Source organism: Poecile atricapillus, chromosome 5 (genome assembly GCF_030490865.1).
Source record: "Poecile atricapillus isolate bPoeAtr1 chromosome 5, bPoeAtr1.hap1, whole genome shotgun sequence".
Taxonomy (NCBI): domain Eukaryota; kingdom Metazoa; phylum Chordata; class Aves; order Passeriformes; family Paridae; genus Poecile; species Poecile atricapillus.
The window spans coordinates 1920045-1937749 of record NC_081253.1 but is presented as its reverse complement, the minus strand read 5'-3'; the positions used below and the strand labels follow the sequence as shown (position 1 = coordinate 1937749).

At 41.1% G+C, this 17705-nt stretch overlaps 1 protein-coding gene across 1 annotated transcript; it reads right to left on the bottom strand.

Annotated features, from left to right (window-relative positions):
- Window positions 1–2277: 2277 nt before the first annotated feature.
- Window positions 2278–11193, bottom strand: MMADHC (metabolism of cobalamin associated D). Its single transcript, XM_058840109.1, has 8 exons — window positions 11150–11193; window positions 10800–10849; window positions 9097–9241; window positions 8704–8921; window positions 7280–7385; window positions 6640–6770; window positions 4976–5062; window positions 2278–3890 (listed from the first exon to the last, which is right to left on the bottom strand). Exons 2-8 carry the CDS (start codon window positions 10806–10808, stop codon window positions 3696–3698), a joined length of 891 nt encoding a protein of 296 aa, XP_058696092.1. The 5' UTR covers window positions 10809–10849; window positions 11150–11193; the 3' UTR covers window positions 2278–3695.
- Window positions 11194–17705: the final 6512 nt, after the last annotated feature.

The following is a 17705-nucleotide window of genomic DNA, read 5'->3' as shown; positions in this document are numbered from 1 at the left end:
TAAAATAATAATTATATATATATAAAATTAGAGATACACATCTTTATAAAAATTGACCTTCACTACTGCTTTTAATTATTTTTAATATAAAAAAATCAACTTTTTTATTTTTTGCTCTCACCCCCAGCCAAACCTGGAATTCTGCTGCCCTTTCCTCACCCATTTAAGAGTTTTAATCTCTTTTTTTTCTATGCAAATTCCACCTGGCTCTGGAGATTCCCAAAAAAATAAAATCAAAGCCTGTCCTTCCTCTGGCATCTCCCTGGAAAAAAAAAGGAGAATTAAGGGAAATTAAAGGGTCTGAACCCACCCTGCACCAGTTTGGGGTTCCAAACCCCCCAAAAATGCTGAGCTGCACCCTATTTATTTTTTAGGGCTTTTTATTGCTTTGAAATGTTGTTTTTAACAGGTGTAAATTGTGTACATTTGTATAAATAAATGGGTGAAATATTCACTGTGAGGCGTCTGATAAAATCCCAACCCTGGAATTAGAGGGAACACCAGGGGGAAAAAAATAAAGAGGAGGCAAAATGTGACAAAATTATAGAAAAATGTGGAGTTTTCCCAGTGCAGAGAGGGGAAAACAGAATCCAGGGATCCCAAAATGAACGGGAATTTCTCAGATTTGTGTCCAGGATAAAACAATTTGTATCAAAATAACCCCTGGAAGAAAATGTAGGAATGATTCATTATTTAGAGGGGGAATTAAAATAAAATTCCCTGAACGCAGCTCCATTTGGGGGATTTTTTATGGCATTTCCTTTGATTCCTGTGAAGAATTATTAATATTTTATCCATGATTTTGTCCCTAAATTATGAATTTTCCTGAACTCTCTCCCCTCATTCCTGAATTTCCTTTTCCACACTTTTCCACACTCATCCCTCACTCCTCCTCACCCTTCACCACCAGCCTGGATTTTGCCATATTCCTGGAATTTGATGGATTTCTGCATTTGCAAAGATCAGGGAAGAAACCAAAATAAAAAAGAGGAATAAATTGAATTTCTGCAGGTCCTGGGGAATGCCTAATTAAATCTTTGATTATTGATTATTGCATAAATCTGTGCTGCAGCAATTTCATTCCACTATCTTAATTAATATTTTACTTCAAGGTGTTTCAAATCCAGTTTTTTTTCAGGATAAGACCCAGTGAACTCCCAGTGAAAATTTGGAATAGAATCCTCCAGATCAATCCCAGAATATTCACCCCAGTGCCCTGGTGTTAATTAGCTAAGCAGAGATAATTAGCTGTAAGTGTAGCACTCCAACATGAAGCTGTTGAAATTTATATATTTATATATATAGAAATCTCATATCTAAAAATCTCCTTTATATAAATATATAAAAATATGGAGTATAAAATACATAAAAAATTCTGAAATCCTCTTTTCCACTGGCTGAAAACTTTTTTGGGATTTGCTACTTTAACTTCCACTGGGATCTGATAAAAAAGTGATCCCAGAGGAGTCTCCAGGTGGAAAAAACCAGGATCCAAATCCCACTGAACACCTCAGGATAATCAAAGCCTTACAACAATTCTTCTCCTGAGCTTGGTTCTTTCCCTAGAAAGGAATAATTCTGGAATGCTGGAAGTTGGTTTGGATTTTATTATTTTATAAAATAATTATAATAAAATAATATTATATATCATATTCCTTATATAATATATATTATAGTAATATATATAAAATATTATTTTATCATAATTTTATTTCATATTCCAGAACTTTGATTTTTAGGATAATTATTGTTTGATAATAATTATTGATTATTAGGATAATTGATTTTAGGATAATTTTAGGATAGGATAAAGTTCATTCCTGCAATCTGGCTCTTGTAATGAGAGGAAAACACAACTGGAACATCTCCAGCTATTTTTGGGGATTATTAAGAAAATTCCATTTCGAAAAAGATCAGGAATTGGAGCTCCCCTCCAAACCTGACATTAAACATTAATATTTGAAACCAGGTCAAGGCAAAACTCCCAATATTTCCAGTGAGATTTCTACCTCAGGAAAAAAAAAACCACTGGAGAAAAAAACATTGGAAAACCATTTTCAGGACAAAACTTACAGAACCTGAACTCCAAATGGAATAACCTGACAGCTCCCAGCCTTTCCAAAGCACAGGAATTATCTGGAGAGAAATCAAATATTCAAGATATTTACAGTGGATGGGAAGCATTCCACAATTTTTCCAATGTTTATCCAAGAGAATTCCCCACGAGTGTCTGGTGAGAGCCCTCTCCTCTGGATTTTGCAAGCAGACACAACACACTGCAATTAAAATTTCTTTAATCCTCTGGATGAGAAGGAGAAACAAAAAAAATAATAGGAATAAAATCCTGGAAGTAACAGAAATTTTATGGATAGCAGAGATCAGGGATGGGGCTCTGGAATCACAGCACAAATTCCATTCCAAAGGGATCAATCCTGCCCCAAAGTCCAGAGAAAATCCAGAGCGGTGCCGACACTGCAGGGGAGCAGGAAAATGTTGGAATTGCTGCTGTGGGGAGGGGATTGGGAATGGAGAACTTTGGGAAGTTTTCCTGATCCAGCCAAGCCATGGATCAAGGAGCTGCTCCTAAATCCAGAACAGCTTTGGTGAGCCTGGCTTAGAGCCTGAGGGGGAACACCAGAGCCTGGGACAGGTTTGGGATCCACGGTGCTGGAGAACACTGGGAAAAGACAGCAAAGTTAAAATTCCTGGATCCTCATCCAGCACATTCCCACTGTTCCATGAAAAATGGCTCCAAAACTCCCTGGGGTGAGATTCAAATCTGCTTTATTGCTTCATCCCTGGAGCCAAAGTGTCAGGCATTGAAATTCCAGGTATTTCAGGTGCCCAGGAATTTCTTCCTTGTTGTTCCCCCATCGATCTGATTGTTTTTGTGATACCTGAAGAGCCAGGAACATTCCTGATGAAACATTTAATTGCAATAATTGATCCTAATTGCTCTTTGCATTTCCAAATTCCAGAGGCAAGTCTGGATTGCATCCAGTACAGGAAAACAATGATGAGATCCAAGCACTGCCCTATTAGCTCTCTCCTTTTTTTTTTTTTTTTTTGTATTTAATGACCTAAGAAAGTTACAAAAGCAACTTTAAATTACATTTAGATATATAAACTAATTAAATATATTTATCTAACACTGAGAAAATAAATCCCAAGCACCATGAAGACAAAAATCAGTAAGAGATGAGTAATTCCAGGGTAATTAAGGACTTTTTATGGAGTCTCTGGATGAGTTGGAGACCACTGAAAGTTGACCTCATTCTCATTTTCCAACAGTGAGTGATTAGCCCAGATTTTATTAATTACTCTGGGAGAACAATTTTATGCCTCACTCCACTCTTTTTTTTTGCCAGTTCCTAATTTCAGGAATGGCAGATTTGCTGGAAATTTCAGTGGCATTTTCAGAGGATTCTGAATACTAAACTGAAAGAACTGTCGAGGTAAGAGAATACAGAAAACTCAAAGAGGAAATGGGAATTCCTGCAGCTCCCAAAGCTGTCAATCCATATTTTCCAAGCCACATGTGGTGAACACACATTCCCAAAAGACTACAGATAAATAACAGCTACTTTTTATTCTAAGAAGGCTGGGAAGCGAGGAATCCCCGATGATGCCGAGGGAGAATCACCCAAGTCAAAGAGCACAGAGGCCACAGAGAGCACCTGAAGGAGCTGGAGGGCTCAGTGACCACTGAGTTTCCTCATGATGGGGCTGTCAGGCTCAGCGTTGGTGAAAATGCTGCCCACCACCACGTGGGTACCCCAAAGGTTGTGCCTGATCACTTTGCAGCATCCCAAATCATCCACGGAAAATCCCAAATGCCGGTAGCGCTCGTCCGTCTCCAGCAGGGGGTTGTTGGTGTAAGGCCCGAAAAACTAAGGGAAAACAACAACAAAACAATATAAAAAGAGGATTTTCTAGGTGAGGATTTAAAATCCTGGAGGGTATTTGAAAGCAAAGCCAGGCTGGTGGAGAAGTTTTATGGTGAGTTTGATTTTGAAAGGTTTTCCTGTGGTGCTGGAGTGAATTTGGAGCCCAATCCCAGCCTCGCCTTTGGAAAGGCTCTGCTGCCTCTGCAGGAATTCAGGGCAGAACCCTGCTGGAAACAGCACAAACAGGACATGGACTAAGGACAGAAACTTCCTAGGAAACAGCAAAAAATTAACAATTTACCTTTGCAATTAAGTCCCTAAAGAAAGTTGATTAGAAGAGCCAAAATGTGACGAAATTGCAAACAGATTTAAATTCAACTGGTATTTCAGTTGCAAAGAGATATTTAAATTCAACTGGTATTTCAGTTGCAAAGAGATATTTAAATACAATTGGTATTTCAGTTGCAAACAGAGATTTCAGTTCTTTATCTCAGGAGGAAGCTTCCGACTTAAAATCCACTCCTGATTCTTGGCCAGGGTGTTACTGCTGGAGTCTGAAGACAAAACCCCACTTACATCAATCCCTAATTCTTTCAATCCATGGAATTCTGGGAAGCTTTTCCACCCCTGAACTGCCTGTTCTACCTCACAAACATCCCCTGTTTGCCTCTGTTGACACAATAAATCCCTGTTTTTTGTAGTGTTTTAAAATAAAACCCCACTAAGCCCAGCTTTGCCACGATCCCCTTGAACTATGATATGGTTTTAGCAGAGCTCAGACTAAAATTCATCTCCCACTGAAAGCTCCCGCTGTTCCACAGGAACAAAAAGTTCATTTTTTGGGGGGACAAAGGCATCATTAACAGGTGCTAAGAGGTTTTTTGAAGCCTTCACCTGCACAGGTGTCAGGGTTCCCAAGTTACCTGGGGAGGGCAGAAAACTTCTCCAGTTCCCTAAAATCCAATTTCATTTCCTAACATTGCTGGCCCTGCACTGAGAGCTGAGCTCGTGGTTATAATCTTCATTTATTAAAGGAATCCTCCTGAAAAAGTTGGATTTGAGCCAAATTCCACACAGCAAGAACTTACTGCCAGTCCTGAGGATGGATCAATGAAATCAGCCCAGTAGCCCTCAGAAGAAATTGCATAGCAGATTTCCTTGGCACCATTGATGAACTGAAAGAGGAAAAAAATTGGGAAAATAAAGGTATCAAATGAGGTTATTACACAGAAATAATTATTTCTAACTTTAGCTGTTATAAATAAAATCCTTGATTGATTTACAGCTCTAAAAATTGGATTTTCTCTGCAATTAGTGCCCTAAGAGGTTCAAGGTTCTGAATTTATAAAAATCTGATTTATTCAGCTTCAGTCCCTTAAAGGACCAAAATAAGGGAAAATTATCTTTTACAGCAAATTCTGTATTAATTCCAAATGAGGGAATTTTACCCTTTACAGCAAATTCTGTATTAATTCCAAATAAGGGAATTTTACCCTTTACAGCAAATTCTGTATTAATTCCAAATAAGGCACTTTTACCCCAGTAAATTCTCTGTTTAGAAATTTGATGGTTTTAATGATTAATTATGTCCAAACTATAATTTAAATCCCAAATATCATAATTTTAGGCACAACATTTCTGCTCCAGGATCTCTTTTTGGTGTTGGAACAACCCCTCAGAGTGAGGTTAATAAACATTTGAGCTGGGTTAATCCAAATATTTCGATTTGGCTGTATAACCTGATTTTTGAGCCCCTGAAATGAGGATTTTTCAGGTGAATTCTGCCAAGCAAAGCAACATTTCCCTGTGAATTTGCTGTTTGTAGCCTCACACCCCCCCCCAGTGACTGGATTAGATTTGACAGAGAGGTGCCTGAGGAAGAAAGATGCCAATTAACACATAATTAGACAGATTAAAACACCAAAGAGCAACAGCCCAGAAATAATTCGAAGAGAAGAACGCACTGAAATGAAGGGAATTTTAATTTGTGTGTCATTTTATGTTGATTCCTCCTTTTGTGGTTGCTTTACAGAGCCCATACTTGCATTTTAGGACATTCCCAGATTAATTGCTGACATAAATATGATTTATTTACAGATTAAATGCTGGGTTTGGGGATATTTCATAAATAATAGGTAGAAATGTTCTTTTTTGGAGGTGCTACGGGGGAATGGCAGCAGTGAACAGTGAGGAAATGGTAAATAAAAACAGTAGGGAAATGATAAAGTTGTGGAAATGGGAAATAAAGAGATTTTCAGAGCCCTCTAGTGGTAAAAGAAGAAGACAAGGGGAAGATGAAATAACAGAACTGAAATCCAGGGTAAAAGAATTAAAAGCACCCATTACAGTGGAAAAAAACACCAGAGAAATTGGTAATTTTTTACTTTTTTGACCAGTGAAAAGTGCTCAGACAGAATCTGCAGTGAAATCTTAATTAAATGACAGGAAAATAAAAACAGCAGTGAAATCTCACAAAATCCATTGGATTAAAGGTGGAGTAAGTGAGAAAACAGTTGTTGGATCAGGACAGCAATCAAGTGTTTTTATTAATCTCCTGTAACATTTTAACAGATTTTTGGCTCACCCCACTCTGAATTAGAATTTAAGAATTCTAAGCAAACATTTCACATAAAGCAACCAAAAAAGAATAAAAATCTCTCTTTTGTAAGAGGAAAGAATTAACTCCAAAATGCTTTAAAATAATCTATGAACAGAGCTGGAAATCACCAGATGAAGAAGATGAAGAACTCACATTTTCTAAGAGCATTTCTCTCTCATCCTCCACCTCCTGGCTCCACACAGTCATGTCGTTTTTGGTTTTTTGGGTGACAGTGAGCACAGTCAGACGCTTGGAATTCACCTCTGGGAACAGGGACTCGAAGTCTAAAAAATGGGAAAACGGCAAAGTCTGTCCTGTTCTTCCATCTCAGCTTCCCCTCTCACCCAGACCAACATTTTGGGCAGATTTCCCTTTTTAAATCTGTTTTATTCCCATTTAATTTCAGTCTTTTCCTTCCTGAATCCATTCAAAGCACTAATTCAGTGCTGGTGGAAGTTTTGTGATTCCCATTTGTTGTTTTATTCAGCAATTCCAAAGGATTGGAAAGGAAATTTTCAAAGCAATTTCCAACTGGATTTTGGATGGGGAATTAACTCCAGAATTTTCCTGGCACTAAAGCAACAACTGCAAATTTTGTTTTAAATGAAATATTCAATACTGTCAACAGCAAAGCTTCCATTCTATTCAATGGGATTTTTTAAATTATTTTAATTTTTAACTCTGAATTAACCTTTTCCAAACCACATTCTGTGGTATCAGTGACAGAGCATTTCCTTCACTGGTTTTATATTTCATAAAAGTTGGGATTTCTGGGCTGTAAATAAAAATGAACCTTTTCTCAGCAGCTCAGGACAGGCTTGCACTGCACATTCCACCTTGGCATTTTCAAAGTAGGTTTCAGCATTATTGATTTGCTGCTTCTGGGGAGCATCAGAACCCTAAAAACCACGAAAATCCAAATTTTCTCAGTTAATATCAAACAGGAGTAACTTTGTAATTCAAAATATGATTTGGTGATCACAAACACTTGAGCAGTTTCAGATGATTTATAATGAAACTTCACAGTTTTCATATTAAATATTAAAATAATAATATTGAAGAGATTAAAAGTTATTCAGTTTTAAAAGATACTAAAAGTAAACTAGATTTAAATTCACACAGAAATATTTATATTGTACAGAAATACCAAAGTTTTATATTTTATTGGAACTGTATTATGTTAAAGCAGAATACATTTAAATATAGAAATAGTATTTTATATATATACATAAACAGGATAGTATTATATATAATATAATAATTATAGTATAGTATATCTAGTGTAGTATATATAAATACAGAATTAGTATTATATAAAATAGAAATTAAATAGAAATACAGAATATATACTTTTACAAATATATATAAAATATGTATATTTTATATATAGATAAAATATGTAATATATATAAACATCTGTGTATAAATACAGATAATAAATATTCTGTATATAAATACAAAAAAATTTCTTAATTATCTGAAATAATTGTTTTAATTACTTAACACAACATTAACTGATAAATTTCAGATATTCCAAAAGTTGCACTAAATGAACTCAAGCAGAATTTTCTGGTGGCTTTTTAGGGCAAAAGAAAACCCCCTTTTTTTTTTTAGGGTTTTTTAGGATTTGGCCAAGCTGAGAACAGAACCAGCCAGAAGCTGCTATTTCCCAACCCCTTTGGGATTCCCAAAATCCAGGATCCAGCACTTTTCCAATGGAGATTTTCTCAGTGACTCCCAAAATCTGAGCACTCCACAGGAACCTGGAAAGCTGAGCCAGCAGCACTGAGGATTTGTGGGAATGTTGGGATCACGCTGCAATTCTCAACTGAGAACTGTGAATTTAAATTGTGAATTTCAATCACTGCCAGAATCCTCTCATGGTGAGCTTGGGGGGATTCCTGGGTGAATTCCAGGGTTTTTAGAACCTGAACATTGCCCAAACTTTACAAATCCAGATCCATTCAAGGAAATAATGCAGGAAATTTAGATTTTACTCGGTGAAAAGCAGGTTTGAAGGCTGAGATTCTCCCATTAATCACTCCTAAAATGCTGATTCAAAACAGCCTGGAATCTTTTCTCCTAAAAAAAAACCCTTCTGTGGCAACTCTTGCTCAACCCAGCTAAAGTTCAGATTTCCAAACAGCACAGAAAATCCTTTTTGAGGAAGAAAAGACGGCTCAGTTCTCTCCCAGCCAGGAGAGGGTTTGTTCTCACCTGGAATTCGTTGATGTATTGTGCCATGACAAATTCGTGCCTCTCGCTGGCTGAGGGCTCTGCTAAAATATCAGGGAGGCTCTTGGAAGTCTGGGGTTTCTTCTGGGAAGCTGTGCCATGGAGGTGGCAGTCGAAGCCAATGTTCCCAGGCAGCTGAAATCTCTGATCCTGGGGTCCAAAGGGCCCCATCACCTCATCCGGCCACACCGTCCTGGGACCTGCAAAGCTTGCAGTCAGCAAACCCCAAAAATAACAGAAATAACAAAACAACAAAGCAGGAAAACCCATGGGAAAACCCTTCCCCTGCACCGGGATTTAATGACAAACATCAGCAAAAAAAAAACAAACACTTCCAAATTGGGATTGCAAGGGAATAAATTTGGTTTTTCTTACATAAATCAGGAGGTGCAGCAGCCACGTGAGGCTCATCTGAGCCAGAGGATCCTGCAGTGGAAAAAGCCTTGGCATTCCCAACTCTTTTGACTAAGGAATAAAAGCCTGGGAGGTAGGTGACCAATCTTGCTCTGTTACAGAGCACCTGAGGAAAGGGGAAAAAAAATTAAAATAATCATTTAAACACAGCTCTGTGAGTCACAAGAAAAATCCTGCAGAGATAATTACATTAAAATTTTAATTATGACCAGCTGGAACGTCAAGATGGAGAAGTATTTGATTGTTATTTTTAGATTTTTTTGCTATTTCAAGCAAAGAAAAAGCCTTAAAAACAAGTGGTTTTAGTGTTAATTAAAGGCCTCTTGCGTGAGGAAAAATATAAAAATTATAAATATATAAAATATATATAAAAATATAAAATATATATAAAAATATTAAAAATTTAGAATAAATTTTAAAATCTAAGTTTAAAATAAATTTTAAAATTTAAATTCAAAATAAATTTTAAAATTTAAATTGAAAATAACAGCACTGAAACCCCACAATTTAAATTAAATTGTGGATAGGGATTGTCTCCATGATTATTTCCACGCCTGTCACCCTGGAATATTCAAATCCCACCTGGCACAGTGTGGGTGTTTTTTTGCAAAATTCAACTTTTCTGGTGAGGAATATAAATTCTTTTTGAGAAAATAACAGAAAAGGATTTCCCTCAAGAGCTGGAGCTTTGATTCTATCAAATTTTATGCAATTTTACATCAAAAGAGGCACTTTCAGAAGTAGTTTACTTTTAAAAGAAGAGAATAAATGGCACTATTTGGGTGTTTAATATAAAAATTGTATTTAAAGTAGCAGGACCTAAGGCAGTAGAAGGTGTCTCAGCCAGCACCTCTGTGTAAATATAAAATAATTTCTACCAAATTATAAAAACTCAAGACACATTAAATTTATGACTTAAATCAATTATTTACAGTTCAAGCCTGGAGCTGCCTCCTTCTAAAACAGCTTTAAAAGGTTCCTGCAACACAACAAAAATCTGATCCCACTCAAATCTTTTTTCTTTATTATGTAAAATCACTACCGAAATTAATTTTTGCACGATGACATAAACAGATGTAAACAATTACAGCCGAGGTGTAATTAGCAGAGAAGAGCGTTTTTCCTTATTAGCAAGGAGTTGTCACTAATTACAGCTGTGACTGAGCTCACTCATGCAAATATTTACACACCTGGCATTACACAAGAAACGACACCGAGGGAATTAAGGAATTATTCACGGCGAGGGCAATAAAAAATAAAATCAATAAAAGGTGTTTTATTCTCAGCTGAGCGTTGCAGAAAGACAGAATTCCTCTGTGGCCGAGGCCGGGATAATAGAAAAAGCACAGAGAAAAAAATAATAATAATAAAAAAGGATTTAATCCTCAGTGACATTATTCCTGGGATATTTAAACTGAAGGATTTGGGATATTTGGAAGAATTTTTTTCCTTGTGAGGGTGCTGAAGCAGAAGTTGTGGCTGTCTCTGAATCCCCAAGGCCTTGGAGCAACTCGGGATAATGGAAGGTGTCCCTGCCCACGGCAGGAGGTTGGAATGAAATTGTTTTTAAGGTTCTTTTCCCACCCAAAGCTGTTTGCAACTCGATTTAATCCTCAATTCCGCTGCTCCCGTGATCTCCATAAGATCTGGCGTCACTCACTCACATTGGCCATGGCAGACGCTGCTCTCCCCTCGCTGGCAGGCCCGGATAGCCCTGGAAAAGAGAAGAGAAGAGGGGAGAGAACAGAAAGGGGACAAGAAAAAGGAAGGAAAAGGAAGAGGAAAGGGAAAAGAAGGCGCTCGACTCCCCAGCCCCGAAGCCTCCTCACACCTCGCCCGCCCCGCACGGCCTTCCCCGCGCTCCCCCGTGTCCCAGGAGCGGCGCTGCCGGTGTCAGGCAGCGGCAGCTGCCGGGAATGGAGAAGGGAACGGGAAAAAGGGAGAAGGGAACGGGAAAAGGGGAGAAGGAAGCGGGAAAAGAGGAAAAGAAAAAGGAACCCCCGGCCCCCCTCACCTCTTCCTGCAAAATGGCGGCGCCCACCCGCCCCCGCCACGCCCGCGCCGCGCGCCCCCAGGCCCAGCCAGTCGATCCGCCGACACCTCGATGGGCGCGGCGCGGAACCGCGCGGAATCCGCCGCTCGGCGTTCGGTTGCTCAGGGCTGCGGGAGGGGCGGTGGGAGGCCGTGAGGGGGAAGCGGCGATGGCGGCGGGGCCGGCGGGGCTGGGGAGGTTCCCGTGGGATCGGCGGGGCTGGGATCGGTCGTGGCGGGGCTGGGATCGGTCGTGGCGGGTCCGGGGTGTCCCCTCGGTGCTCCGAAGCGGGGGTTGCCCCGGGTGAGGTGGCGAAGGGCGGCCGTGGGTGCCGCAGTACCCGCGGGGGGCACCAGGGGGTAGTCACGGAGCGTCAGCCGCCCTCATCCCCCCCTCAGTCACTCCCGGTGATCCCTAAAGTGAAAAATGGGGAGAAAAAGGGGAAAAGGAGCTTTATTGAAAGGTTGGGGATGTGGGGGGGTGTTTCCGCTAGGGGAAAAGGAGCTTTATTGAAAGGTTGGGGATGTGGGAGGTATTTTCGCTAAGGAAAAGCACAAATGTTCGCTGGGAATGGGGAGCATCAGAGGCACTTCTACCACAAAACTCTGACTTCAGGGAAATACCTCAAATAACTTATGCAAAGTAATAATAAAAATATTAAAAACCACCTTCAGTGGCTTCCCTCCTTGGTGTTTTTGGGTTTTTTTTAATGGGAAAGCTCTGGACAGGCTCTCCAGGGAGTGGTCACAGCCCCAAAGATTAAAGCTGGTTTTTCTCATTTTTTTGTCATTTCTTTGCTGTCTGTTCCAGACAGCGTTGCTGGTTAAGGAAAGGGAATTTTAATCTCTCTCAAATAAAAGTTTGGGCGTTCCCATCCCTCAGTGACTCTGCACAAGGCCTTGAATTTATTTTCCTTCTAAACCAGAGGTTTCTGGACATTTATTTTGCTTTGCCACTGGCTTATTAGCAGACATTTATTAACACAAACCAGTTCCAGAGGTTCCCAGAGTTCAAAATCAGGGCAAGACATTGGGTTTGTGTCCATGGTAATAATAATACTCAGCCTTACAATGTCCTTATTGCATTTAATAAAGTTTTGGCTTTATTTTATCGGGATCAAGAGGAGATTGTGATATCCATTCCTAAACAATGTGATGTATTAAGTAGCTAGAACGTTGCAATTTAGATTTTTGGACTTTTTCATGAGCATATTTGCTCACTGTTGGATGCCACTCAACTCCTTTATTAATTCAATGTTAGCGCTCTTAATTTTCATTTGCTTTTGAATTAAATATTCATGTGGAATCTCTGAACTTCAGGAAAAAAAAATAATAAAAAGAGATGAGAAATCAGAGAAATTCAACTTTAACTCTTTACAGAATGTAATTTAAGTCCTCCAGCCTGTATTGACTTGTCCTTAAGCAATCCCAATTTATCTCCTCTCCAGGGCTGCCACTTCCAGATACTCCAATCAATCCATGAATTATCAGCCCCTGAAGTTTGTGGCCTGAATTCATAAAGATTCATTTCAATAAAGTTTCTACTCAAAGGAGACTACGGAATCAAACGATCCAATTACAGATTTATCAAATATTAATAAGGAAAAATCTTCCAGATCTTTCGGATGCCAACATCCTTCTCCCCTGGTGTCAGGAAAGTAATTAGCAGCTGGCTTTGATTAAATTCTTCCCTCGGAGATTGCTGCTCTCACTTTGAGGGAGAAATGCACACGACAGGATTCCTAATTCCTCCTTTGAAAGCCTTTTTGGGAAAATCCACGTGGGTTCAGCTCAGGGAAACTCCTCTGTGTCCAAAACCTGGAGCTGAAGTTCATGGCCAGGTTTTCCTGTTGTTACTGAGATGTTTTTCCTCAGGGATCTCCAGCATGGAAAGGACATGGAGCTGTTGGAAAATCCAGAGGAGAGCATGGAGATGATCCCAGGGAAAGGCTGGGAGAGCTGGGAATGTTCCCCTGGAGAAGGGAAGGATCCAGGGAGAGCTGGGAATGTTCCTCTGGAGAAGGGAAGGATCCAGGGAGAGCTGGGAATGTTCCCCTGGAGAAGGGAAGGATCCAGGGAGAGCTGGGAATGTTCCCCTGGAGAAGGGAAGGATCCAGGGAGAGCTGGGAATGTTCCCCTGGAGAAGGGAAGGATCCAGGGAGAGCTCAGAGCCCCTTGCAGGGCCTGAAGGGGCTCCAGGAGAGCTGGAGAGGGACTGGGGACAAGGGATGGAGGGACAGGAGCCAGGGAATGGCTCCCAGTGCCAGAGGGCAGGGATGGGTGGGATATTGGGAATTGGGAATTCCTGGCTGGGCTGGAATTCCCAGAGCAGCTGTGGCTGCCCCTGGATCCCTGGAATTGTCTAACCTCAGTCTGGACAGGGCTTGGAGCAGCCTGGGACAGTGGGAGGTGTCCCTGCCATGGCAGGGGTGGGAGTGGAGGAGCTTTAATCTCTTTTCCAACCCAAACCATTCCATGATTCCATGATTCTTCACTCTTTCTTTGGCACAGTGCTTTCCTCTTGGCACCTTGACCTGGCTGCAGCATCGGGAAGAGCCCCAGGAACTTCAGAACTTTCCCAGTCACCCCCACCCTCTGCCTGAAAATTGAACTCCAAACCTCCTCTGGGATTCTCCTACCATGCCCAGACTTGCTGCATCCCTTGCTCTGGAAACACCAGGACCCAGAGGTGCCCCTGAGATTCTGCTCTGGTGCCCAAGACAAGCAAAAAGTGAATTTTCAGCTGTTTGTTCTTCCAGGAACCCTGAGAAGCTGTGCAAACTCCATCCTTGGAGTCTTCAAAACTCTGGGATGAGATCCTGGAATTGGACTGGAAACCCCAAACCAGGGTTTCATCCTTAATGTGGGTATTTGCTGGTTTTATTCCCAGTTCCACCCTGGGAACCCCCTGGAGGCTCTGGAATTTCCCCTGGTGGTTTTCCCTTTGGATACAGAAGATGCTGGTTGAGCAGCGATAAAAACCCCGAGATATTCTTCATTCCCATTGTCCATTTATCTGTGCAGTGATGGATCGCTGCTGGTGCTCCCAATTTTCCTAATGGCACCCATTAAACTTCATTAGGAGTGTGTTAAAGCCGAGTTCAAATCGTTGGCATTGATTTTGCATCTCTAAAACCTGCTGGAAGCACATCAGGAACTGAGCATGCCTATCCTCCCCAGCATTCCAGCCACATTCCCAGCTCCCCAAAAGGGCAGGGAGAGGGAGTGGGATCTCAGCCTGTGCTCCAGGGGATATTTAGGATCACCCTGCAGAGCTGACAGTTCTCAGCCATCCTTTGTCACTGCCCCAGCCAGGGAATTTTTAACCTCCGAACTCCAGCTCAGCTTTTTTTGTTTATCCATTTCATTCCCTGTATTTATTTTTCCTCGCCTCTACATTGGGGCTCCCCCTTCCCTTGACCTGCTGAACCTCGGGAATGAGGAATGGCTGCTCCTGAGTGCCGGGGAAACGGGGATGGAGAAGGGAGGAAAGGTTTTAACGGGCTCTTTTTCCACAAAATAAACATCCTCTGGCTATAGGAAGAGTAAACTTCCCCTGGAAATGGATGTGTTTATATGAACAATCCCTTTCTTCTGGCATTTCCAGAGATTTGCTGGCTACCACTGGGAAAAGAAGCTTTTAAGCCAGCGGTGCAATTACACCAGATAAGTTTTGCATGATTTGTTTTCCTTTTGGGAAGACATTCCCCCCTGGATGGATTGCTGTGAACCTGAAAGGGATTTCCTCCTTTATCTCAGGGCCTCGTGTCCCTGCCCTCTGGAATGTCCATCCCAATGGACAAGGGTGGGAAAAGGACTTTTCCCAGAAAACTGCTTGGCTTTGACTCTGCTTTACCAGGGATTTACTGGGAATCCTTTACCAGCACAGCTTCCCCTGCATTTGGTAATTTTTACCAAAATGAGAATTTTATCAACCTTCCTAAACTGGGATGAGCCATTTCCAGGGATATCCTTCCAACAGGAGCCCTGATGCAGGATCATCCAAATGGATCTGAGGTCGAGGCAGACATTAATTCACCTCAGTTTGGTTTAAGACAGGGAAATCAAGGTTTAAAAGTTTTATCATTTGCTTGGTAGGGATTAAACAGGAATATTTTTTCCTGGGAAATGTGAGCTGCTCCTCCTTGCTAACATGGAGTGAGTGAGGAGATTCCCAACTCCTTTTTCTCCAGATTTCCCTTCCAGCAGCACCTCAGGGATGCTGCCACATCCAACATGGCCTGTGGGGAACAGGGAATGATTGCAGCTTTTGGGAGATATTTATATTTATAACTGGTCCCTCTCCAAATCTGGGAATTTATGGAATTTAGGTATCAATAATTTAGTGCTGAGGCTATCACCAAAGCTGGAGGTCAGAAATAGTTTGGATTAAGTTTAATGTGACCCGAATTTGGTCCACACTGGAGCTGAACTTGGAAAAGGACTGGGTTTTCTTGAGGTCCCAGCTCTTGTATGGAGAGATCCAAAAGGAGCAGGACATGGAGCTCCCTTTTGGGATCTGCTGGTGGCAAAGCCTGGAATGCTCCACGTCCTGGTGGTCCTGAGCCATCCATCTGCTCTGGAATGTGGCATTCCAGGCTCTGGGCTGGGGGTCTGTGTGCCAGATGTGCCAGGTGAGGAGAGAGGTTCCCCTCAGAACTGGATCAAAATCAGCTTTTTAGAGGCTGCTTCCATTTTGGTCAATCTTTATCCATCTGGGAAGTGTTAGAAAATCCAAAGAGGCAGGATTCCTGCTTCAAGCCAGTGCCATGCCTAATGGGCTACTTATTCCACCAGATTCCTCCTTTATTGTTTTTTAAATAGATGGGGTCATATTTTTTAACCCTCACGGATGGGAAGCGCGTCTCACAAAAAGGTTTATGGCATGGTGTGCTGCCTGTGAGTTATGAGGCTGTTCCTGTCTGGCAGGGAATGAAAGAGCCCAGCATCTGGCAGAACGTGAAACCAGAAATCACAGAACTTCCCACTCGGAGGAGCTGGGATGGCTGATGGATGTTGTGATAAAATGTCTCTTTTTGGCGTGTGAGGCAGGACAGTTGGAGGCCCTTTCTGTCAAAATTTATGGGGTTTAACCAAACCTCCTGGCTGGAAATTTGAGGGAATCAGTCATTGTGCAGCATGTTGCTGCCATGCCATAGCAGGGATGCTGAAAATCCCTAAATATTCCTCTTTTGTCCCATATTTTAGGAGCAAATCTTAGCTGTGTGAAAAGGGAAGTGAGAATCCCCAGAATTTCAGGACACAATCCAGAAAAATCTTCTTGCAAAGCCACATCAGGATTCTGCTTACCAACATTCAGAGCTCAATAAAGTTTATGGGACACTTTCCAGTGCCTTTAGTGAGAACTGGGATAAAAAATACCCATTGGGAGTTATTACATATTAGGAATTCCCAGATATTTCCCCCCTCTGAGTCACTGAGTGAGGCAGAATCCAGGTGTGAACTCCCTGTCTGGGCTTTCCTGCACTGATTTGGTTCTTGGGGGTAAAATTATTGCTGTAGAGAGGCCTTGGGTGGAGTCATGAGGTAAATAATTATTCAAATCCCTGCATTTTGCTCTGTCAGATATTGAAAGTTAAATCTCTTAACTTGGAGAGAATTTTTACTGTGGAAAACAAAACCCTTCTGCTGACAAACCTGGTTAGGTGCTGTTACCTAATTCTGTCACCGAACTCTTGCTCCTAATTTGCTTCTTTGCTGATTTACCTCATTCCATGGCACAACATTTATTTATCCTTCAGATAAGGAGCAGTAGAATTTCCAGAACACATTCCTGGTGGGTTTAATATTCTCTTTTTTTCACTAGTTCAGGAATAATAAACAACCTCCTGACTTGTCACTGACAAGATTCCTTTCTTTTTTGTGTGTTGGAATGAGTCAAACAAATGACTGAAAACTCAATTTTGCATGTGTCAACCTCCTCCTTTCTAAAGGTAACTTAAAATAAAGGCTCTTCGCTTTCCCACATCGACTTCAGAAGAAAACATCAGACATTCCTCTTCAAAAGTTCTGATAGGAACAGATGAGACCTGTGAGATGATCAAAGGGAGAGGGAAGTTTGCTGAAATTCTCTGTCTGTGTGATGGAGCCATGAAATGCTGTGAGTTCCCATCCTGCACGTCAGATTTCAGCCAAAAGCTTGTTTGGTGCTCACTGTTTGCACTTTTAGTTGTCAGGGTCTTCCAAAGGACAGAAAAAAGGGAGAATCAGTGGGGTTAATGATGGCTTGATCTGTGGGATAAATCAGTATTATCCTCTGGGATAAATAAATACTGATCAGAAGAAACGGGATCATTCCTGGTCCATTTTGCTGATTCCCTGCTGAATTGTTTTTGAATTTTAAATTTTACCTCCCAGACAGATGCACAACTTTGACAGCCCCAGGATCATTCAGCTGGAGTTGAATTCATATTTCCTTCAAAGTTGTAGATGAACTACAAAAACCCAGAGATGCAGCAATGTGCACACAATTTCCTTGAATTTGTAGGGTTGTTTTTTTTTTCAACTCCACACAGCAG

Excerpts from the sequence above, each read along its gene's own strand:
- MMADHC (XM_058840109.1), bottom strand. Across the intron at positions 8,922-9,096 it reads TGCTGCACCTCCTGATTTAT|GTCCCAGGACGGTGTGGCCG; the intron begins GTAAGAAAAACC and ends CAAGCTTTGCAG. Across the intron at positions 5,063-6,639 it reads GAGAAATGCTCTTAGAAAAT|TTCATCAATGGTGCCAAGGA; the intron begins GTGAGTTCTTCA and ends TTCCTCTTTCAG.